The sequence below is a fragment of the Cannabis sativa genome, chromosome 6, assembly GCF_029168945.1.
Source record: "Cannabis sativa cultivar Pink pepper isolate KNU-18-1 chromosome 6, ASM2916894v1, whole genome shotgun sequence".
Taxonomy (NCBI): domain Eukaryota; kingdom Viridiplantae; phylum Streptophyta; class Magnoliopsida; order Rosales; family Cannabaceae; genus Cannabis; species Cannabis sativa.
In genome coordinates this window covers 67,727,583-67,745,185 of record NC_083606.1, presented here as the reverse complement: position 1 = coordinate 67,745,185, position 17,603 = coordinate 67,727,583, and the positions used below count along the sequence as shown (strand labels likewise).

The window sequence follows — 17,603 nt, the reverse complement described above, 5'->3', positions numbered from 1 at the left end:
GTCCCATTACCTATAAAAGCCTAATAGCAAATAGATTTCTACATACACAAACAACAAAGTTTCCTCTTCTTCTCAATCAGAAATCACTTATCTTCCCATCACAAAATCATTTTTTCAGTATTTCAAATTTGATTGATAACAACATGGCTTATCAACGAATCCCGAACTATATATTACCATTTATGGTTCTTACAATTTCATTATGTATAAGCAGCAAAATGGTTTCTGAGGCACGCCACTTGCTAGAGACTACTCCTAGCTTTCCAAAAATACCTGAGATTCCAAAGCCTGAACTTCCAAAAATGCCCGAGTTGCCAAAACTAGAAATTCCTAAGTTTCCTGAAGTACTGAAACCCGATGTCTCAAAGTTGCCTGAGCTACCAAAACTTGAAATTCCTAAGGTTCCTGAGCTACCAAAACTTGAAATTCCTAAGTACCCTATGGTACAAAAGTCTGAACTCCCCAAGATTCCTGAAGTGCCAAAACCTGAAGCCCCAAAGTTGCCTGAGGTACCAAAGCCTAAACTTAAGGTTCCTGAAATGCCAAAACCTGAAGTCCCAAAGTTGCCTGAGGTACCAAAGTCTGAACTCCCTAAGGTTCCCGAAGTGCCAAAACCTGAAACCCCAAAGTTGCCTGAGGTACCGAAGCCTAAGGTTCCTGAAGTGCCAAAACCCGAAGCCCCAAAGTTTCCCGAGGTACCAAAACCTAATGTTAAGGTTCCTGAAATGCCAAAACCTGAGACTCCAAAGTTGCCCGAGGTACCAAAGCCTGAACTGCCTAAGGTTCCCGAAGTTTCAAAACCTGAAGCCCCAAAGTTGCCTGAGGTACCAAAATCTGAACTTCCTAAGGTTCACGAAGTGGCAAAACCTAAAGCCCCAAAGTTGCCTGAGGTACCAAAGCCTGAACTACCTAAGGTTCTTGAAGTGCCAAAACCTGAAGCACCTAAGTTACCAGAGGTACCGAAACCTCAACTACCAAAGCCTGATGTTCCTAAGTTGCATGAACTGAATCATGATGATGCCCCTAAGGTGCCTGATTTGCCAAAAATTGAAGTTCCGAAAATGCCTGACCTGCCGAAATTTGAAGTCCCTATATTGCCTGAAATTCCCCATGAATTTCCTAAGCTTGAAATTCCAAAATTACCTGAACTCCCACATGAGCTTTCTAAGCCCACTTTACCAACCATTCCTAACCTTCCTAAGGATAAATCTATTCCTACTCTCAGTACTCCACCTCACACTAGTAAGCCTTAGAGCATTTATGAAACAAGCGCTTGCAGTGGAAAATTGAAGTATTGCTTTGATCAATCTGTGATGTTTCTTTATGAATTATTTCTTTTGTTACCAATAGAATCCTGATATCCCAGCATAGTTACAATTTTTTCTACCATTATTGTTGTTACGTGTGATTGAATAATATATAGTTACAAGTTTCTATCGATTATAGTTTGTATTTTTTTTAACATCCTTTGTATTGTATAATTAAAATTCATTATTATGTTCGCATGCATGAAGTTTTTCGTTTCTCTCTAGCTAATACTTTTACAACAAAAATACCACCAAATATTTTCATACAATATTGTTCAAACATTAATAAATATTCTACCTCATTTCTGTTTGAACAAACTCTTATATTAAAGAAAATAAAGAAAGTGATAATGTATTTTGTTCCAAAAATTATTCTCACCTTATCAATGGATCCCGTATATCGTTTAGTATAATTTTTTTTCTTTCTAAATCATGTGTTTTAATAAGGACATGACCAACTGATTTTCTTTATGGGACATAACACTTATATTGTCTAACTAGTTAATTACAGGTCGTATTTTGCGTGCATTTATTTTTAATTTTTTTAAATTATTTATAAATATTATAAATTGAACAATAAAATCGTATTAAATAATTTCAAACTTATTTATATGTATATTTTTTTTAAAAAAATATTAATTAAAAAATAATAAATTTATTTAGACAACTGTAAAATATTCTAAAAAAATATCATACAATTCTTATATAAAAAAAGCACTCAAGAAAATATTTTCAAATGTACGCTATAGTGAAGAAAAATTAAAATAATTTAAGTATACTTTCTTAGTATGACACTTAGAAATTATATAATTAATTACAATTTAAAGGTTATTCTTATTTATAACTGTCCTAAATTGAGAGTTAATATTTTTTATAATAAATTAGAGAGGTTATTCCTGAATAGTGTATTCTTAAATAGACGTTCTACTGTATATACGATGTATTTATTTATAAATATAGTATATAGATAAATATTTATATGGAGGAGGTTTCAATGGTTACATTTTTATTGTAACCATCATGGTTACATTTTTTTAAGCCATTGGATTACTATTAAATGGTTGTGATTAATTTGGAAATTAAATAAAAATAAATAATAAATAACTTGTAACCTGAAAATAACCTAATCATTTATTTCCTTATAAAACTTTAATTAAGATTAATTATATTTTAGAATTAAATTAATTATAATTATTAATTAATTTTTTGCAATTTATTACTATATAAGGATCTTTTAGCAATTTATTTTTTTATACTTAAATTATTTAAAATTTTATAGCAAAACTTTTTATAATTTAAAATTATACACATATAATTTCATAATTTAAATTTTATTATACTTGTAATCTTAATTTTAAATTATTTCACTTGATTATTTATTTTTTTTATTTAAGTATTTAAAAAGTAAAAAATGAAATAAGTTGAAGGATTTTTTAGAAAAAAAATGGCTGCACTTATTATCGATTGATTAGCTTGAGGCCTCATACTTAGTTCATATAATTGTAACAAAATAATTAAATATCATTTAAAAATAATTAATTATTTGAAAATTTATTATAAGAAGAGCATTTTAATTTGTGTCAAAAGAAGTTTAATTTTTGTAAAAAAAAAATAAATTTTATTGTAAATATTATAATTAAATGGCTTAATTATTAAAATAATTCAAGTAAGGATTTAAATATAAATATTAATTGCTAAAAGAGGTCTTGTTGAATATTTAATTAATTATTTTAAGAAAATAGTTAATTATAATTAATTAATTCTAAAAAAGGAATGTCTACTATTTAATTAATTATTTTAAGAAAATAGTTAATTATAATTAATTAATTCTAAAAAAGGAAAATCTACCTATTAGTAACCTGCTATTACAGGTCAAAGAAAAATGTAACCATATGGTTACAATAAAAATGTAACCATTGAATAGTCACCCATATTTATATATATATATATATCAACATTGGAAAGAAAAATTTGAGAAAATATATTAAAGAAAGCTATATTGTTTGTTTCTTCAAAATATAAAGGGCATTTTTCGATTATACATGAAAAATGCAACAATATTATAAAAAATACAATGGAACTGACCATTTCATTATATATATATATATAGCTCAAATAAAAAAAAATTACAAAATTACATCTTTGACTTACCATACAATCACACGACCCATGCTTCTCATCTTCAAAACCTTCGTGTGCTCAAACGAGGACGACAATTATAGCAAAACTGTAATACCCTAAGGTTTAATAACCGGATTAGTAACACTAACTAAGTTAATTATGTATTAATGAGAAATTATATTGTTATATGATTTAATATATGTGAAACTGTTATGATTTATTGTATTTTAAGACTCCATTGGTGTGTTAGGGGTATTTTTTGTAATTTTGACATGATATATTGTGCTTATGGACTATGTAGTATGTTTATTTTGTCTATGTGTAGGTATTTTCTGACAAGTTGGCGTGGTATAGTCACAATAAGGTATTTTGGGCCGAACCGGGTAGGGTTGAACATATTGACCGGGTTTGACCCGGACCCGACCTGGTCAACCCAAAAAATTAAAAAAATCTATTTCGTTTGGGTGGGTCGGGTTCAACCCGGTACACTTTCGGGCGAGTTCGCGGGTTGGTTTTTTATGGTTACCAGATTTCGGGTTGAACCTGAACCCGCCCGCCAACTCGGTGACTTTTTTTATTTTTTTTTATTTTTATTACATGTATAATATATTAAAAATAAAAAAAAACCCTAAAATTTAATCATTTTATTTATATTACATAGATAATATATTAAAAATAACAATATATTTCATAATATATTATATATAGTTTTGAACTTCACTTTTGTATTTTAGATTCGAAATTAATGCATTTTTTATTTTATTTTAATCTAACAAATTTAAATTATGGTGTTATAAGTTTATAAATTATATGTTTAATTTAATATATAGAAAAAACCACATAAAATTTGATTTTTTTTTTAAAAAAAAATTAATGAGTTGATCGGGTCAACCCATTGACCCCGCCAACCCGGTCAACCAGAACCTGCAAATTCGCAAACCCGCGAGCCCGAAACCCGCAAACCCGAACCATTTCACGGGTTGGATTTGGGTACAATTTTTTGAACCCGAAACCCGCAAACCCAAAACCCGCAAACCAGAAACCCGGTCAACCTGCCCGATGTTCAACCCTAGAACCGAGTTCGGGGCCACAATACATTTTCAGGATTTATTTATGGTATTTATATGATAAATGAGGAAATGTGATTATTGTGATATGTGTGGGTGAGCTGAATGACAAAATTGCCCTTGTTTATATGTGTATGGATATATTTGAGCCTTAGGAGCATTTTGGTCTTTTTGACCAATTAGCTAATTTCAACAAAATCAAACTTTTGTTCAAATGAAAACCATTTTTTTTGACTTTGAACCCCTTAGCCGACCCCTCTCTCTCACCCTCTCCACTTGTAATTTTAACCAATTTTGAAGAAAAAGGCTTGACTTTTGGTGTCGCTTTGTGCTAGTTCTTATGCTTGGATCTTGAAGAGCACTAGGTAATTACTTTGATCTCCTCTATTTACTTTGATTTCTGATTTTCAAGTTTTATTATTGATGTTTTGGGATTCTTGAGATTATGGATGCATGCTGTTGAGATTAAGGGGAATATTAGTGAATATAATGTGATTGAGCTATTAGGATTGTGTTTATTGCTTCTAGGTTAATGTGGTTGATTTTTAGGGTTGAAGCATGTTGTTAATTTCTGGGTATTGGCCTTAAATTTTTGAGTTTTTGTTTTGAAGCTTTGAACTTCAAGCTTGTGCAATGTGTGCAACTATGATGTTTGTGTTATATGCTTGAATTTTGTTGTTGTATTATTTGATTTTGAGCTTTGTGTAATGCTCAAATGAATACCAATGTTAGATTGGTTTGCTTTTAATTGAAAGATTAGATTATGCCCAGTTTTGATTAGGTTTTGGTATGAATTGTGTTGATTTTTGAGTGTTTGAAAAATTAGCAATTTTTCGGGTTCCCGGGCCTATCGCCGCAGCGTGGCCCAGCAGGTTGGGGCAGCTTGATATCGTTGGAAAGCTCGTTTCTGGCTCTATATGTTAATATATAAATAGAATGAAAATTATGTGTATATGTGAACGTAAATTTGAGATTAACCCTATTTGTGAAATCCCGATCGAGAATGTGTGACTAGGATTACCGGCGCTTGCTCAGGACCTGAGGATTTGGAATCTCCACATACTTGGATTATCAGGTAAGACAGTAAGTTAGCACATAGAGTTAAGCGCAGTGGCACTCATGTATGTTATGTGAGAAATCGAGATTAGGGTTATTACCCTAAATTAAGAGGATATGTGGTGTAGGGTTATTACTCTATAGTATTTAAGTGATTTTTGAATGCAATATTATACTATATATGTTGAGATAAAGAATTATGCACGTAAAGCATAATTAGGTTAGACTCGGTAATTAGAACAAAGATAAACCGTTCTAAGGCCTTATTGTAAATAGACGTATGAGTGCAACACGTAAGTCTATGTCAAATAGACAATAGATGCATTGACATCAATATTTATGTGAATTTTTATTATGCTGTATATTGTTATTTATACTATCTTGTTGGGCTATGGTTCACGGTTACTCTATTGTGTAGGAAAGGATAAATCTGTTGTTGATCAGCCATGAGTTCAAGGACTTTGCGGTGTATTATACATGTTCAGGCCAAACTAGACCACGAGGGTTGGGTTCACTAGAAAAAATTATTGTAATCTTCACTTTTGCCGCTTAGGTCGGTGTGTATTGATAACTTGTAGTATTTTGAAAAGTTTTTACGGGATCTCAGAACAAAAATATAATCTTTTGAGACTTTGTAAAGTTTAATAATTACAAGTTATAATTTTACTCTGTATTTGTTTTAAAGTTTAATTTCCTCTCTTGCCCTAGTAATCTCAGTTTAGCGAGATTAGCTTATGCATGTTTAGTCGCAGTTAGTGACGTTCTTAGTATTAGGGCATTACAAAAACTACCCAGTTATTCAAAGATCCATCAATTCCAGTGACGTCACTTGAGAAGAAGACCCTAATCAATCTAACTATCTACAATTGCCGATTGATGAAAAATTCTACAGAAAACTGGTTTGAAACAAAAATTCAACCATGAATTATAATTCAAATTCCAAAAAACAAATTTTCCTAATTTTATTTTCTTAGATTCATAAAATATAGATTTGGAGTTCTCGATCAATTCAAATCAGGTATAAATTAAAAAAAATGTGTCAATACACTTACATATAATCAGTATATGCAGAACCATCATTAACTTCTCTCGGTCCTGCTAGCTTATTCTTTTGACTATGTGAGGCATAATATGTGATTAGACCCTGTCTCGATCGTATCTTCTCGCAAATTTACATCAAGCAATGTTAGCTCTATTGGAGCTATTTTTTAACACGTCATCTTTTTTTTTTTACCGGGAACTAGATCCATGTGACAGCTATTTACAAGACTATACTCGTATTCTAGGCGGAAAATTCACACTATATAACACTATCGACAGTAGGTGATTCGAGTGTGGATAGGTTGTGGTGGAGGCTCGTCGGGGGTGATGTTGTCGGTTGTTGGTGATTATATTTATTTTTAGACTTTTAATAATTAATTTATTTTTTATTTTTTGATATTTTACTTATTTTTTAGTGAGGATATATGTAATTTGTGGTGGTAGGTTAAGAATATAGGTGTGGAGTGGTACATGAAAAATCATAGTTTTGGGTATTGGGCGAGATCAATTTTATTTTATTTTATTTTTTGCTTCGGACGTTCATAACCAAAACAAGAAACAATTAGCTTTGGTGCACTGATTTTTTTGTTTCGGTTATAAACTAAAGCAAAAACCTTTTTTTTTTTCGGTTCATATAACCAAAGTAAAAGAAAATCAGTATTTATGTTTACGGCTATAACAGCAGTTACACAAATTGAAACGAATTCTTTACATGTTACTAAAATCCCAAAACAAAAAGCTTTTTTTGTAGTAAAAAAGTACGTACCTTCACTAAAGTATTCTACTACATTAGTGACCTAGATCTAGGTTATAATATATATTCATAATACTAGTTAATTGTACTAGAAGGAATTAGTCTAAAGATTCTACTTAGTTGCAGTGGACTCAGTTCATGTTAATGGGGTCCTGTATGGAGAGCCTTTGGTGATTTATAAGGCCCAGTTAAAGGAATCGAGTAATAACAGAGAGGGGCATTTCAGACTTTCCTCTTGGTCCTGAATTATAGGAATGCCGATGTAATAGAATCAACTCTGATTTTGCGAATCTTTACCGTTAGCATAAGAATATATAATATTCCTTTTCTGCTTTAACAAACTTGTACGTGTAAGCCATTTATTGGCATTTGTAATATCTTGTCCCCTGCCTCAAAGGCTATAAAATACAACAGCCTCTCTCAGTATTGCTGAGCTGAGTTTTCTTCAAATTAGTTCCCTGCTATTTCTTTACTTGGTATCAGAGCATCTCCGGCGTCAGCCATGGCAGATCCAGACTCAACTCCACAGCAGCAGGTCGAAGGCTCAGAGACATCGCACCAGTCCGAACCTAGACCATCTGCTCAAACCATAAGTCACATACCAGTGACTACACCCTTCAGCAGCACCCTAAGCCAACCATTCACGATGAAGCTTGATAGAAACAATTTTCCTTTGTGGAAAACAATGGTGTTCACCATCATTCGAGGTCACAGACTCGAAGGCTTCATCAATGGCAAAAGAGCCTGTCCAGATGAGTTCATTACCTCAGGTATTCCTGATTCCCCTGATTATATTGTTTCCATTAACCCTAACTATGAGAACTGTCTAGTTCATGACCAGTTGTTAATGGGTTGGCTTTACGGTTCGATGACGGAGAGCATCGCATCCGAAGTTATGGGCTGTCAATCCGCCTACGCCCTCTGGACAACACTCGAGAACCTCTTCGGAGCCTATTCTCGAGCACATACTGATGATCTTCGCACCAGACTACAGACAACAAGGAAGGGCTCGACTACCATGACCGAGTACCTCAAACAGAAGCGTATGTGGGCTGATTCACTCGCACTTGCTGGTGAACCATACCCAGAGAGACACCTTGTGTCTAATGTGCTTTCTGGATTGGAGATTGAATATCTCTCAATCGTTTCTCTAATCGAGTCCAGATCTGAAACAACCTGGCAGGAATTGCAAAGCATACTTCTCAGCTTTGACAACAAATTGGAACGACTATCTGCTACGCCTCCGAGCCACAAAAATTTGAACTCTCCTTCAGCAAACTTAGCTCACAGACCCACTGGTCACTATGGCCCGAGAAGCACAAACCAGCAACATCAACAAGGGCGTGGCTCTTCGAATAACTCAGGTTCCCGTGGAAGGAATGGAAATCGTGGCAGGGGCCGTGGAGGACGATTTGGAGGACCCAAGCCGACTTGCCAAGTCCGTGGCAAGTATGGCCATTCGGCGGCTATTTGCTACAATAGATACGATGAGAATTACATGGGACAACAACCAGCAGGGGAACAAAACCAGGATAAGCAACTCAATGCTCTTGTTGCTACTCCACAAGTCCTGAATGATGACAGTTGGTACGTGGACAGTGGCGCGAGTAATCACTTAACTACAGAGGATGGTCAGATGAGTAACAAGACTGTGTATGGTGGTAAGGAGAAGATTACAGTTGGTAATGGTAATAGGCTGTCTATATCTCATATTGGTTCTGGCAAACTCAAAACTATTTCTCATTCTCCCTTAATTTTAAAGAACTTGCTTCATGTTCCAAACATTACCAAAAATTTGATAAGTGTCTCACAACTTACTGCTGACAATGATGTATCTATTGAATTCTTTCCATTTTCTTGTTGTGTGAAGGATCGGGAGACAGGGAGAGTGGTTCTGCAAGGAGCTCTTAAACACGGCCTCTATAAGCTCGACACATCTCTCATCTCAGAGCAATACAGATCTAATGTCCAGCCTTTCATTCCTGAGTCAGTCCCCTTTACGGGTGTTGCTACTGCAACTTCAGTGTCAAATAAGTCTAGTGTTAGTGAGTCTGTCTTAAACTTGTGGCATAGAAGGCTTGGTCACCCTTCTCATGCTGTGTTGAGTCAAGTTTTAAAAACTACTGATGTAAGGCCTATTATCAATGAGAAATTAGAATTTTGCGATGCTTGTCAATATGGGAAGTCTCATTGCTTGCCTTTCAAAAACTCAACAAGCCGTGCCCCAGGTGTCCTAGATCTTGTTCACACGGATCTATGGGGGCCAGCACCTATTAATTCACACACTAATTTCAGGTTTTACATCCATTTTGTGGATGACCACAGTCGCTACACTTGGCTTTTCCCTTTAAAACACAAGTTCGAAGCTCTCTCAGCCTTTACTAGATTCAAAACCTTGGTGGAAAACCAATTTGATAGGAAGATCAAAGCTTTAAGAACGGACTGGGGGGGTGAATTCCAAGCATTCACAGACATTGTCAACCAAAGTGGGATTGTTTTCCAACACTCTTGTCCCCACACTTCTGAACAAAACGGAAGGGCTGAGCGTAAGCATCGACATATAGTCGAAACTGGCCTCACCCTTTTAGCTCAAGCACATATGCCTCTTAGGTACTGGACTGATGCTTTTCACACTGCTGTCCACCTCATTACTCGTCTCCCTACTGTTGTCCTCAATGGAAAATCTCCATATGAAGTCCTATTCTCCACAAAACCTGACTATAAATCTCTAAAAATATTCGGTTCAGCATGCTTCCCTTGTTTACGTTCATACCAAACTCACAAGTTCCAGTTTCACTCGACCAAGTGCATCAATCTTGGTTATAGTGAAGCGCACAAAGGCTATAAATGTCTTAGTTCGCATGGCCGTATATACATTTCCCGACATGTCATTTTTAATGAACAAGAGTTTCCATGTGTGCACGGCTTCTTTAATAACTATGTTCCTGAAAGAATAGTTACTCTTGACACTCCTCACACTTGGTTCACTCTTCCCACAGACACACACACACAACACTCGACTGCCACTACACCAGATACACCTACTTTGGTCAATTCTTCTTCGGCAAACACACCTGACAGTCCCTTCATTGCAGAACCACCACCTCAGTCTCCAGAGTTTTCACGACAGCAGGTAAATTCTCCCATACTTACCAATGATTTTGTTATCTCACCACAAAACCAGTCGCCTCTGTCTGTTTCACAGGACCATGACAGCCCTGCTCACAGTCGAGAATCATCACCTCACAACTCTCCTACTGTGATGCCTCCTTTAAAGCCTTCTCATCCTATGATTACTCGATCCAAAGCGGGTATTTTCAAGCCAAAAGTCTATCTCCACCATGCCAAATTTGATCTCTCGCTTCATGAGCCATAATCTCTCGAAGATGCACTTCGGCATGAGGGGTGGAACCGTGCTATGGGAGAAGAAATGTTGGCTCTACGTCGCAATCGTACATGGATACTGGTTGATCCAACTACTGTCCACATACCTCACATAGTCGGATGCAAATGGGTTCATAAAATTAAATACAATCAAGATGGCAGCTTCCAACGTTTCAAAGCACGCCTTGTTGCCAAAGGCTTCCACCAACACCCAGGAGTTGATTTTGGCGAAACTTTCAGTCCCGTAATCAAAGCCTCTACCGTTCGTGTTGTTCTAACTATTGCTGTGTCTCACAACTGGGAGATTCGTCAACTAGATGTGAACAACGCCTTCCTTAATGGTGTACTTGAAGAGGATGTATATATGATGCAGCCCCCGGGCTTTGAAGACACTAGCAAACCACACCATGTCTGCAAGTTAAAAAAGTCAATTTATGGACTTCGACAAGCCCCTCGATCTTGGTACGATCAGCTAAAAAGGACTTTGGTTGACTGGAAATTTGTCAACTCCAAAGCCGACTCTTCTCTGTTCATGCTCAAGACACAAAAGTTTGTTATCATGGCCTTAATCTACGTGGATGACATCATAATAACTGGCAACAACTCAAAAGAAATTGGACAATTTGTTGACAGGCTTAACAAAGTTTTCTCTCTCAAGGATCTGGGAGACTTGAGCTACTTTCTTGGGATAGAGGTGTATAGGGATGTCACAGGCGTTTATCTTTCCCAAAGGAAGTATATAGCAGAGATCTTGCAGAAATACAAAATGGAAAATATCAAACCAAGCCCAACACCAATGACAGCAGGGAGAGTTATCTCAATCAATGATGGTGATCAACTCGAAAATCCATCTCTCTACAGAAGTGTTATCGGTGCCCTGCAATATCTAAGTCACACTCGACCTGACATTTCATTTGCCGTCAACAAGTTAAGTCAATTCCTCAAGAGTCCAACTTCAGCTCATTGGGGGGCTGCTAAAAGAGTGCTGAGATACCTTAAGGGCACTATACATCATGGCGTTCATATTGCACCGAGTGACAACCTAAGCCTTCAAGGTTTCTCTGATGCGGATTGGGCCTGCTGCCCCGATGATCTAAGATCAGTGGCAGGGTATTGTGTGTTCCTTGGTGAATCACTAATCTCGTGGTCGTCAAAGAAGCAAACAGTTGTCTCACGCTCCAGCACCGAGTCGGAGTACAGATCGCTAGCACACCTTGCTGCTGAACTGACATGGCTGCAGGAACTTTTGAAAGACATGAAGTATGAAATGCCAACGACACCAATAATTTGGTGTGATAACATGAGTGCTAACGCTTTGGCCTCTAATCCTGTATATCATGCGCGTACCAAACACATTGAACTCGATGTACATTTCGTAAGAGACAGTGTTGCAGAAGAAGCTTGAAATTCGTTACATCCCGTCGCACGATCAGATCGCTGACTGCTTAACAAAGAGTCTAACACCAAGCCGCTTTCAATTCCTAGTTAACAAGCTCAGCTTGACAGAGTCACCACTTCGCTTGAGGGGTGGAGTTAAAGGAATCGAGTAATAACAGAGAGGGGCATTTCAGACTTTCCTCTTGGTCCTGAATTATAGGAATGCCGATGTAATAGAATCAACTCTGATTTTGCGAATCTTTACCGTTAGCATAGGAATATATAATATTCCTTTTCTGCTTTAACAAACTTGTACGTGTAAGCCATTTATTGGCATTTGTAATATCTTGTCCCCTGCCTCAAAGGCTATAAAATACAGCAGCCTCTCTCAGTATTGCTGAGCTGAGTTTTCTTCAAATTAGTTCCCTGCTATTTCTTTACTGGCCCTTCTGTTGGCTATGGAGAATGGGATGTGTTCAGGTTTGAGCTATTGAACCAGTTCTAAATGTTATTACGCACTTAATCAATTAGCTGTTTTTGACAGTTAAGTTAGTTTCTCAGCCATTAAGTGTACCTACCAAGCACTATATATACAAGTCAATGCGTAGTGTGTTAAGATGAGAAAAGGGCACTTTCATGTGTTTGATTGAAATGTCTCTCATTTGGTAAGGTCTAGTGTAAGCAGCAAGACTCCATTGAGAAGAGGATTTCGATCCTAGATTATTTGTAACTTGGCATTAATAAAGTTCATACTATAATCAATATTGAAGGTTGATATTCCCCATGTATTAAGCTCAAGATCACACTGATCTTGTTTCCCAATCACGTTTACTGCTTTTATTTCAAATTTTCTTTACTTTTATTACTTTTCATTTTTTATCCAAATACTAAAAGTTAAAACAGTCTTTCAAAAAAAAAAAAAAAAAAAAAAAAAAAGCTAAAACAGAACTTATAGAAGCTAAGCCAAATGGGACCAATTAATCCCAGTTTTAGTCAGGGGTGTGAATAAATTGATCAAATCTAATGACAACCGACCGATCCAGTTACAACTGACCGCCAAACATTGGATATCTAATTGTGAGATCGGATCAGATTGAATGTTATTTTTGAAAATCTAATTAGATTGGATCGCATGTTAGATGGGGTGTCCAAAAATTCAAAATCTGACATTCAATCGAACTAATTAATTAATATTTTTATTAGTTTATATAAGTAAGTATATTTTATATTGTTATACATAAAAAAAAAAGTATATGTACATCTAGATATTAACATTAAAATAGTACTATTTTTTTTAGATTGGATGTGTCCAATTTTATCAAATAAATACTGAATCTAGCTAAAATATTAGATGGATCTGATTTGAGCCAAAAAATACTAAGTCTAAATATTTGATAAACCCGAATTAAACTAATCGATATACATGAAATACATCTAATGAATAGAACCGATATCCAATCAAACATATTGGTTGTTGGATTGATTGGATAAATGAAATTAATTAAATTAGATCGGATGGTAAAATCTAAAATCGAAATAATGGATCGGATCTGGATAGGCAAAAAAATAATGGATATGGTCCGATGAGTACACCTCTAGTTTTTTTTTTTTTTGAATTAAAACGTTCATACATAAAATTAAACCTTACGGTCATTACAAAAAATAAAGTTTGGGATAGATGAAACACTCAAACAACCATACCAATTGTGGGTAAAAGCCCACTTAGCCACATTATGATAGCGACAAAATTATATTTTCTGCTAATATAAAAGAAAAATTACAGCTAGTAAAAAACTGAGAGAGTCTATTATAAAAGTTAGCGTAGTTCTCAATCTCCTAACGAAACTCTAAACCGTTGAGAGAATCGGTAACCACCTGTAGTTTTAGAAATGGGATAAAATCTATATAAGGTGTGATTAATATTCTATATAAAAAGTATATTTTCAAAAACATTATTACTTTCTTTAAAAAACACTAGTTAAATAAGTGTTATAGAACACAAACAATAAAACTATTTATTATATAAATATAAGTTATTTATTTATTATATAACTTCTAAATAAATATGAAGCATTGGCTCAGGAATGGTATGCTATAACATTCACACCTAATAAATTAAGCGAACGAATCAATTTATCATCTAATTGCTAACCTATAAAAATCTCTGAGAGTGGACTCCTTCACATTACAATATTAAATTTTATACAATCTGTATTCGTTTTCAGATTCATTTTCAAATTTCAGGTAAACTCTTTCTAAGGCAATAAGAAAGTGAACCATTTATTTCAACTTCTTAGGTAGCCAACAAGCCCAACAGAAATGACTATATAAATCAAATTCCAACCTTCCAAAACTAACAAAATACACAAATTAATTAAAAACAAAATTCTAGATTGCCTAGATTACAATATTTCTAAAAGAAGTAAAAGGAAAACAAACAAAACCCAGTAGTACTCCTAATATAATAATAATCATAATAGTAATTCCTAGTTTTCATTTTATATCCAATTAAGGGATGAATTGAAGACTACTACACTCAATAAAATATAATTGATTAATGTATGTGGAAATGTCGCATTGCTGTCAATTAATTAGGTTAGTTTATTTTCATGCCACTAAGAAGCTGATCAACAACACACCTACTTCTACCTTCAATGACTTTAAAGTCCATTCTTCCAAGTCCCATTACCTATAAAAGCGTTGTAGCAAAATAGATTTCTACATAAACAAACAACAAAGTTTCCTCTTCTTCTCAATCAGAAATCTCTTATCTTCCCATCACAAAATAGTTTATTTCATCTTTCAAATTTGATTGATAACAACATGGCTTATCAATGCATCCCGAACTTTATATTTCCATTTATGGTTCTTATAATTTCAGTATGTATAAGCAACATAATGGTTTTGGAGGCACGCCACTTGCTAGAGACTACGCCTAGCTTTCCAAAGATACCTGAGATTCCAAAGCCTGAACTCCCAAAAATGCCCGAGCTACCAAAGCTAGAAATTCCTAACTTTCCCAAAGCACCAAAACCTGATGTCTCAAAGTTGCCTGAGCTACCAAAACTTGAAATTCCAAAGGTTCCTGAACTACCAAAACTTGAAATTCCTAAGTACCCTATGGTACAAAAGTCTAAACTCCCCGAGAATCCTGAAGTGCCAAAATATGAAGCCCCAAAGTTGCCTCAGGTACTAAAGCCTGAACTTAAGGTTCCTGAAGTGCCGAAACTTGAAGCCCCGAAGTTGCCTGAGATACCAAAGTCTGAACTCCCTAAGGTTCCTGAAGTGCCAAAACCTGAATCCCCAAAATTGCCTGAGGTACCAAAGCCTGAACTTAAGGTTCCTGAAGTGCTGAAACCCGAAGCTCCAAAGTTTCCTGAGGTACCAAAACCTAATATTAAGGTTCCTAAAGTGCCAAAACCTGAAGCCCCAAAGTTGCCAGAGGTACCAAAGCCTGAACTGCCTAAGGTTCCCGAAGTTTCAAAACCTGAAGCCCCAAAGTTGCCTGAGGTACCGAAAACTGAACTCCCTAAAGTTCACGAAGTGCCAAAATTTGAAGCTCCAAAGTTGCCTGAGGTACCAAAGCCTGAACTGCCTAAGGTTCCTGAAGTGCCAAAACCTGAAGCGCCAAAATTGCCAAAGGTACCGAAACCTCTACTACCAAAGCCTAATATTCCTAAGTTGCATGAACTGAATCATGATGATGCCTCTAAGGTGCCTGAATTGCCAAAAATTGAAGCTCCAAAAATGCCTGAGCTACCAAAATTTGAAGTCCCTAAATTACCTGAAATTCCCCATGAATTTCCTAAGCTTGAAATTCCAAAATTACCTGAACTCCCACATGAGCTTCCTAAGCCCACTTTGCCAACTATTCCTGACCTTTCTAAGGATAAATCTATTCCTTCCCTCATTACTCCACCTCACACTAGTAAGCCTTGAGCATTTATGAAACGAGCATTGCAGTGGAAAATTGAAGTATTGCTTTGATCTGTTTGTGATGTTTCTTTATGAATTGTTTCTTTTGTTACCAATAGGATCCTGATATCCCAGCATAGTTACAATTTTTTCTACCATTCTTGTTGTTACATGATAATTGTTACAAATTTTTATCGATTATAGCTTATATTTTTATTTTAACATCCTTTGTATTGTATAATAAAATTTATTATTATGTTCACATGGGTGAAATCTTTCGTTTCTCTCTAGCTAGTACTCTTCTGCAGTACTACGACAAGAACACCACAAAATAGTTTTTATACATTGTTCAAACATTAATATTATGATTATTATAATTTTTCTACTTTATTTTTGTTTGAACAAACTCTTATATTAAAGAAAATAGAGAAAGTGGTACTCTAATAGCATGTATTTGTTCAAAAAATTATTCTCACCTTATCAATGAATCTTGTATATCGTTTTGTTTAATTTTTTTTTTTTCTAAATCATGTGTTTTAATAAGGACAACCAACTGATTTTCTTTCTGGGACATAACAATAATATTGTATAACTAGTTAATCATAGGTCGTATTTTGCGCGGGTTTATTTATAATTTTTTTTAAATATTTATAAATATTATAAATTAAACAATAAAATCGTATCAAATAATTTTAAACTTTTTTTACAAAAATATTAATTAAAAAGTCATAAATCTATATAGACAACTGTAAAAAAAAATTAAAAAATAAATATCATACAATTCTTATATATAAAAAGAAAAGTACACAAAAAAATATCTTTAAATGTATCCTATTATAAAGAAAAACTAGAATAATTTAGGTATACTTTCTTAATATGACATTTAGAAATTGTATAACTAATTACAATTTAAATATTATTCTTATTTATATAACTAGCTTAAATTGAGACTTAATTTTTCTTTTTATAATAAATTAGAGGTCATTCTTGAATAGTGTATTCTTAAATACATATTCTACTGTATATACGATAAAAGTATTTATTATGTGTGTTTATTTACACACATATTAGATGTATGGAAATAAATATAGTATATATATATATATATATATATATATGAATATATATACATATTGTAAAGTCCTTTTATGGCAAGTTAGTTGACAAAATATTTTTCATTTATGGTAAGATTGTTTTGCATACATACCCGAATTCTTACCTTGTGTTTTCGGTTTTAGTTGCTCTTCTCTTTCTTAGGAAAGTTGTAATTTTCAGCTGGACTTTCCTTTGTTTGGAAACTACTTGTAAGAGAAGCAATTCTCTTATGGAAAGTTGTCTTTTTTAAGGAAACTTTAATTATTGCCTTTTCCTTATTGATTTCGATTGTATCTTGATACAATCAGAATATCTAATCTGTTTTTGGCAATAATCAAGCATTAATAGAGGATCGGACCTGATTATAGCAAGTTTTCTGTTTCTGGTCTGATCTGTTGCGTCAGCATCCGAATCTGATGCTGCAGATCGTGTTTTCTTAGGAAAATTTTTATACAGCTCTAGATTCGATCTTGTGACTGTCTCTAA

At 34.5% G+C, this 17,603-nt stretch overlaps 2 protein-coding genes across 2 annotated transcripts; both read left to right on the top strand.

Moving 5' to 3' along the window:
- Window positions 1–33: 33 nt before the first annotated feature.
- Window positions 34–1,533, top strand: LOC115724552 (protein PELPK1). The gene has a single exon (XM_030653857.2). The coding sequence runs from the start codon at window positions 144–146 to the stop codon at window positions 1,251–1,253; it is 1,110 nt and encodes a 369-aa protein (XP_030509717.2). The 5' UTR covers window positions 34–143; the 3' UTR covers window positions 1,254–1,533.
- Window positions 1,534–14,664: 13,131 nt separating this feature from the next.
- LOC115724596 (protein PELPK1-like) lies at window positions 14,665–16,284 on the top strand. The gene has a single exon (XM_061117476.1). The coding sequence runs from the start codon at window positions 14,931–14,933 to the stop codon at window positions 16,044–16,046; it is 1,116 nt and encodes a 371-aa protein (XP_060973459.1). The 5' UTR covers window positions 14,665–14,930; the 3' UTR covers window positions 16,047–16,284.
- The last annotated feature ends 1,319 nt before the right edge of the window (window positions 16,285–17,603 follow it).

Bases quoted from the DNA above. Each gene is read 5' to 3' on its own strand.
- LOC115724552 (XM_030653857.2), top strand. From the start codon at position 144: ATGGCTTATCAACGAATCCCGAACTATATATTACCATTTATGGTTCTT.
- LOC115724596 (XM_061117476.1), top strand. From the start codon at position 14,931: ATGGCTTATCAATGCATCCCGAACTTTATATTTCCATTTATGGTTCTT.